Source organism: Oncorhynchus mykiss, chromosome 6, assembly GCF_057628025.1.
Source record: "Oncorhynchus mykiss isolate SJ-2025 chromosome 6, ASM5762802v1, whole genome shotgun sequence".
Lineage (NCBI taxonomy): Eukaryota > Metazoa > Chordata > Actinopteri > Salmoniformes > Salmonidae > Oncorhynchus > Oncorhynchus mykiss.
Window position 1 is genome coordinate 14,623,348 of NC_143027.1, and position 6,820 is coordinate 14,630,167.

The 6,820-nt window shown below is 39.0% G+C and overlaps 1 protein-coding gene across 1 annotated transcript; it reads left to right on the forward strand.

Annotated features, from left to right (window-relative positions):
* Positions 1 to 3,035: 3,035 nt before the first annotated feature.
* On the forward strand, positions 3,036 to 6,612 carry LOC149982774 (arrestin domain-containing protein 3-like). Its single transcript, XM_090237037.1, has 6 exons — positions 3,036 to 3,367; positions 5,112 to 5,172; positions 5,322 to 5,469; positions 5,594 to 5,681; positions 6,023 to 6,279; positions 6,496 to 6,612. Exons 1-6 carry the CDS (start codon positions 3,115 to 3,117, stop codon positions 6,610 to 6,612), a joined length of 924 nt encoding a protein of 307 aa, XP_090093163.1. The 5' UTR covers positions 3,036 to 3,114.
* The last annotated feature ends 208 nt before the right edge of the window (positions 6,613 to 6,820 follow it).

Below are 6,820 nucleotides of genomic sequence, written 5' to 3' on the forward strand. Positions count from 1 at the left end.
TTAAAATGCTATTTCTGAGTAATGTTGACTACCCAATATGGCAGTTATCTTTTTGGCTGCTTTGTTGTTTAAAGGCTGTACTCAGATTATTGCATGGTTTGCTTTCTCCGTAAGGTGCTGACACATTGGTTGCATTAAGGAGAAGTTTATCTAAAGTTCCATGTATTATAGTCGTATCTTTATCAATGTTTATTATGTGTTTTTCTGTAAATTGATGTGGCTCTCTGCAATATCACCGCATGTTTTAGAACTACTGAACGTAACGTGCCAATGTAAACTCAGATTTTTTTTATATAAATATGAACTTTATCAAACAAACATACATGGTTTAATTGTATTTTTAGAGGTGAAACGAGGCTACTCAGGCAAGAAAAAAAACTCACCCAAATGTATAGCCCTATTGGAAAATATAAATGGACTGTTTGGAAATGTGAATAAAAAAATAAAAATAATAATAATAGATATTTAAATGTGAATCACATTTTTATTTGCCGTACCAAATACGGCATTGTACGTACCCCAGTTTGGGAATACCTGACGTAGGCTAATGGGGATCCCCCCCAAAATGCATAAAATAGCAGGCCACAATCAACAGCCTGATCAACTCTATGTGAAGGAGATGTGTTGCGCTGCATGTGGTAAGTGGTGGTCACACCAGATACTGACTGGTTTTCTGATCCACGTCACCTTTTTTAAAGGTATCTGTGACCAACAGATGCATATCTGTATTCCCAGAACCGTACAATCCAGAATGATTTTATTTAAATGGACTGATTTCCTGATTGCCTTACAAATCAACTTCACACAGAGACTGCTTCCAGCTTAAAGACTGCATGACTCCATAGAACAGCTTTCTGACTGTGGGTTCAAGTGTTCCCCATTTGACCACAGTATACCCTACTGGAATCTTTTCATTGGCTAAAAAAAAATGATTGAGTCAGACCATCTTTTTCAGATTGCGAAATCATCAGTCCAGGGAGACACGTGTTCCCTTTCACGATGTCAGCGCCGTGTGTATAGGTGGCAAGGAAGTCAGGCGCAGGAGAGTCGAAATAGAGTGTAAATGGAGTCTTTTAATAACTGTCCACAGAACATGCTCCATAACACTAAATAGTATAGACATGAAAAAAACATGGGTACGAGGACCCGTCGCGCACCAACACAACAAATAAACAACACTGACAATAAAACAATCTCTGACAAAGACATGAGGGGAAACAGAGGGTTAAATACACAACAGTTAATGAATGGGATTGAAAACAGGTGTGTGGGAAGACAAGACAAAACCAATGGAAAATGAAAAATGGATCAATGATGGCTAGAAGACCGGTGACGTCGAACGCCGAGCACCGCCCGAACAAGGAGAGGCAATGACTTCGGCAGAAGTCGTGACACACGAGTAAAAACAAATGCATATTTGTCAAATATGTTGTCTGTTATTACCTTATAGTAATTATAATCCCATATTTCTCAGAATTATACCGAGCACCTTCATAGCCAGGCAAGGCAAAATGGTCTACTCATTGGAGGCAAAGTTGAGCAGATCAATGAAGGTGGACAAGACAGCCAAGACTAAGTTCACCTTCATCTCCAAAGCAGACATATCTCTTCCTGCATTAATGGAATGAACCTGTGGAACTGCTGTATACTGTCATATGATCAAACTGCACTTATCTTCCTATACTGTAGCAGACAGGGTTTCCTAAAGGTCCAATGAAGTCATTTTTTATCTCAATATCAAATTATTTCAGGGTAACAATTAAGTACCTTACAATAATAATCGTCAAAAAGAAACAAAAATGGCTTCTTAGCAAAGAGCCTTTTTTCAAGCAAAACTGTTGCTAGGACTGTCTGAGAGTGGTCTGCGTGGGGAGGGAAAAGCTGAAAACTAGCTGCTATTGGCAGAGGTTTGGAGCTATCTTTGTTATTGGTTTATTAACTAATTTACTGCCTGTTGATGTCACCAGGCAGGCCAAAACTCCATCCCACCAAAACAGCCTTAAGTGTCAGGTGGTCTTTTCAAACAGCTCTTACACTAAAAGGGCATTATCATAATTTTCACAATTTCACAGTATTATTCCAACCTCATAGTGTGGAAATGTAGAAAACACAATAAGATCATGCTTTTGACTGCACTGGGCCTTGAACCTTTTACTGCCCTGGGCTAAATCAGAGTCACAGAGTGATTCTTGGTTGTCTTAAACAAAAAGCTACCCATCATTGTTCTCCCTGCATCTCAAGGTCTTGGGCTGGAACCCCCACCTTACACCTTACTCCCTAACATTGATGGGTCAGCCCCCAAGCAATTATAGGCAAGCGGGGTCAAGTGAAATACTACTCTCTTCTGATGCATATTAATCTATCAATGTTCTGTATACAGTGTATTTATGTGGATGATTTAACCGTAATGTAATGTTCACAATTTCTCATATAAAAATCCTTATTTCTTTATATTTTCATTATTACCACTATATGTAAAATATTTGGCAAATGCAGTTAATATTTACCATGAACTAATATTCAATAAAACCTAAGTGAAGGAGGAAATCATATTGTTCCTGCACCCTAAAAAAAGTCCAGTGTTTATAGAGTGATTATGTTATTAGTGTCTAGCCATTTAAATACAACCCCAAGCCAAATACCTAACATACTGTTTTACATGGTAATAAAGGATTCTCCTGATTAAGGGAGAACAAAAAGCATGTAGCCTATACACATTTATACTATATGGCTCAAGATATATTATGTATTATTTTGTAACATAGGTGACGGCAGTTACCCGTGTGACTGTGACATAGCCTCTTGTAGGCTGAAGAGCCGTGGCCCGCGAAACAGATCAAGTAGCCTACTTCCATAATGGAGGGACATGACCGCTAGATAATGAGGTGCCAAACTGGTTGGTATCCTTGTTCATAGTGAAGAGCACACTTGACTTTTAGCCAGGGGGTAATAACACAGTGAACTCAAAGGGTCTGCTCTGGTCCTCATCCTCCATGCTTCTAGGTAACATCTCCTGTTACACTGTGTGGAATACTGACACTGTCTAGCTTCATGAATCATACATTAGAGTCGTGCATGCCCCTTGTGACTGCTTAGTTCACCGACTCTGTCACAATGGCAGTAAAACACTTCTCAGTCGACTACAAGACGATTAATGAACATGGCACTTTTTCAGCTGGGGATACTATCACTGGGCGGGTCACTTTGGAAGCATCCAAGGAGACCTCTCTCCAGTCTCTTTTTATCAAGGCAAAAGGGAAAGCTGAGGTGAAATGGACTGAAAATGAGGGTCAAAACCCTGTGGCCTACAGTGGCAAGAAGAAATACTTCAGTCTTCAAATATTGTTGCAGGAAGGGAAGGGGGATGGTATGTAACACTTCAGATTTCTGTGTTTATGTTCTGCAACAATTAAGAATGGTTAGGATTAATGCTTCATACTTTTAATAGCCTATCTCACAATAATAATTATTGATGACGCAATGGTATTCCAGAACCATTGTTGAGAATACTGTAGGGTTAGGTTACAAACAGTATCAGTCAAAAGTTTAGACACCTCTTTTCATTCAAGGGTTTTTCTTTATTTGTACTATTTTCTACATAGTAGAATAACACTGAAGACATCAAAACTATGAAATAACACATATGGAATCATATAGTAACCAAAAAAGTGTTAAACAAATCGAAATATATTTTATATTTGAGATTCTTCAAAGTAGCCACCCTTTGCCTTGATGACAGCTTTGCACTCTTTGCATTCTCTCAACCAGCTTCATGAGATAGTCACCTGGAATGCATTTCAATTAACAGGTGTGCCTTGTTAAGTTAATTTGTGGATTTTCTTTCCTTCTCAATCAGTTGTGGGTAAAAGACAAAGTCCATATTATGGCAAGAACAGCTCAAATAAGCAAAGAGAATAAAACAGCCCATCATTACTTTAAGACATGAAGGTCAGTCAATCCGGAACATTTCAAGAACTTTTAAAGTTTCTTCAAGTACAGTCGCAAAAACCATCAAGCGCAATGATGGAACTGGCTCTCATCAGGACCGCCACAGGAAAGGAAGACCCAGAGATACCTCTGCTGCAGAGGATACGCTCATTTGAGTTACCAGACTCAGAAATTGCAGCCTAAATAAATGCTTCACAGAGTTAGAGTAACAGACACATCTTAACATAAACTGTTCAGAGGAGAATCAGGCCTTCATGGCCGAATTGCTGCAAAGAAACCACTACCAAAGGACACCAATAAGAAGAAGAGACTTGCCAAGAAACACGAGCAATTGACATTAAACTGGTGGAAATCTGTCCTTTGGTCTGATGAGTCCAAATGTGAGATTTTTGGTTCCAACCGACATGTCTTTGTGAGATGCAGAGTAGGTGAATGGATTATCTCTGCATGTGTGGTTTCCACTGTGAAGCATGGAGAAGGAGGTGTGATGGTGTGGGGGTGCTATGCTGGTGACACTGTCTGTGATTTAGAAGTCAAGGCACACTTTACCAGTATGACTCCTCAGCAATCTGCAGCGATTCGCCATCCCATCTGATTTGCGCTGACTGGGACTGTCATTTGTTTTTAAACTGGACAATGAGCCAACACACCTCCAGGCTGTGTAAGGGATATTTGATCAAGAAGGAGAGTGATGGAGTACTATATCAGATGACCTGGCCCCCACAATCACCCGACCTCAACCCAATTGAGATGGTTTGGGATGATTTGGACGAGTGAAGAGTGAAGGAAAAGCAGCCAACAAGTGCTCAGCATATGTGGGAACTCCTTCAAACAGTTGGAAAAGCATTCCATGTGAAGCTGGTTGAGAGAATGCCAAGGGGTGCAAAGCTGTCATCAAGTCAACGGGTGATTTGTTTAACACTTTTTTGGTTACTACATGATTCCATATGTGTTATTTCATAGTGTTGTCTTCACTATTATTCTACAATGTAGAAAATAGTTGTTTTCTTAAGAAGAAAAACCCTTGAATGAGTAGGTGTGTCCAAACTTTTGACTGGTACTACATATGCCTAATATGACTTTGTATTAAGCAGAATTTGAATTGACATTGCCCATTTGAAAATGGGCTGGGTTTGTGTTGGGTCTCACCTCCCCTTTTTCAGGCTCTGAAATAATTTCTCCTGGGAGACATGTGTATCCTTTCACCTTCCAGATTCCAGCCAAGTAAGTGTTCCATCCATCACATTTTTCTGGGTTTATATTTTTCATTGGAGGAAACAATAATCACAGATTTTGTTATGTAAAAAGGCCTTTTAGTGGTTTCCACAGAGAGATGATGAATAGGGTTGTCTTTTTTTCACATTTCCTCTCAGAGAAATGCCTTCATCTTACATGGGGAAATGGGGCAAAATCACCTACTATTTGAAGGCCAAGTTGATCAGGACGCTTTGGTTGATAGACAGAGCCAAGACAGAGTTCACGTATCTGTCAAAGACTAATATGATCATTCCTGGACTGAGGGTAAACTGGTCTTATTATCCATCCTGCTTTTTAAACTACACCTGCTTTTTTGCTATTTACAGCCAAAATTACCATGGCAACAGAATGCATATCAGCAGGTTACTTTTTGTCTCTTGTTTTGTAGGAGCCCCAGCATGGTTCCAAGATTCTATTTTTTGCCTCTGGAGATATCTCTTTGGACATTCATATTGAGACAATGGGGTATCTATCAGGTCAGTCTGCAACCAAAGCCACTTCAGCTTGCCTAACAGTGATGAGGGATGATGGTCATTTTAATATTACATCTAAATCCATTCAATAAGGTACAGGGGGGTTGTATTAAATAAAACAGAGATCAGTAAATTAATATACAAATTCAATATATTCACATGGAATATGGAATGCAATAAATTAATGGGGAAAATATATGAGAGTGAACTATTTTATTTGCTAATGAATTAGGCTACGATGTGATACCCTTCATACACTTCTCCTGAGGAGAAGAATGTCTCGAAATGTACATTCTGCAAACCCAATAACTGAATCAAGTTCCTTTCCTTGTGTCCCCTGTAAGGTGAAGCAATAAAAATCCTTGTTGAGATACACAACAACTCTACACGAACAGTAACCCCCAACTTCTACCTATGTGAAGAGCAAAGCTTCTTCGCCAAGCATAAAAGGAACATCTACACCAATGACATCATTAAAGAGAGAGGAGATCCTGTTACGGCTTCTACAAGACAGACTGTGACCAAAGTGCTGACTATCCCTCCACAACTCCCTGTCTCCCTCCTAGACTGCTCCATACTGAAGTTAGAGTACAGACTAAAGGTATATTATGATGAAATACACACATATAATGAACGCACAAGACCAGCTAAATTATGAATACAGGGATGTAGAGTAGGAGAGGAAAGAGAGTTTTCAACCCATAAAAAAACACACAAATAAAATATATGTAATGCATTCGCTGTGTATGTGAAAACTATACTGTAATTAAACATTTGGGCTACTAAGTGTACGTTCATATATTTTCTGTATTTGTAGGTCACTCTTGACGTCCCAACGGCCAAAGACCCAGAGGTTAAACTTCCCCTGGTTATCCTCCTGGATAAATCAATAGCAGCTGAGGAACGGCAGCAGGAATACAGCTGGTCTAAATGAGTTCTCATGCTCTAGAACTTTTGGTGATTACTAAGTCTTTTTTAAACCTTAGATTTTGGGCTGGATGTGTCAATGATACATGTAACTGATTACAGAAAAATATAACTGTAATCCATTACCAGCTAAAATATTGTAATCAGAATAAAAATACAGAACAACAACAAAAATCTAGATGATTACTTCTAGGATGAATTTAAATTCAGAAAAG

What these genes read in the sequence shown, in the direction of transcription:
- LOC149982774 (XM_090237037.1), top strand. Translation starts at nt 3,115, where the DNA reads ATGGCAGTAAAACACTTCTCAGTCGACTACAAGACGATTAATGAACAT. An exon ending in TGATCATTCCTGGACTGAGG is followed by an intron (nt 5,470 to 5,593) that starts GTAAACTGGTCT and finishes CTTGTTTTGTAG; the next exon opens with GAGCCCCAGCATGGTTCCAA. An exon ending in AGTTAGAGTACAGACTAAAG is followed by an intron (nt 6,280 to 6,495) that starts GTATATTATGAT and finishes CTGTATTTGTAG; the next exon opens with GTCACTCTTGACGTCCCAAC.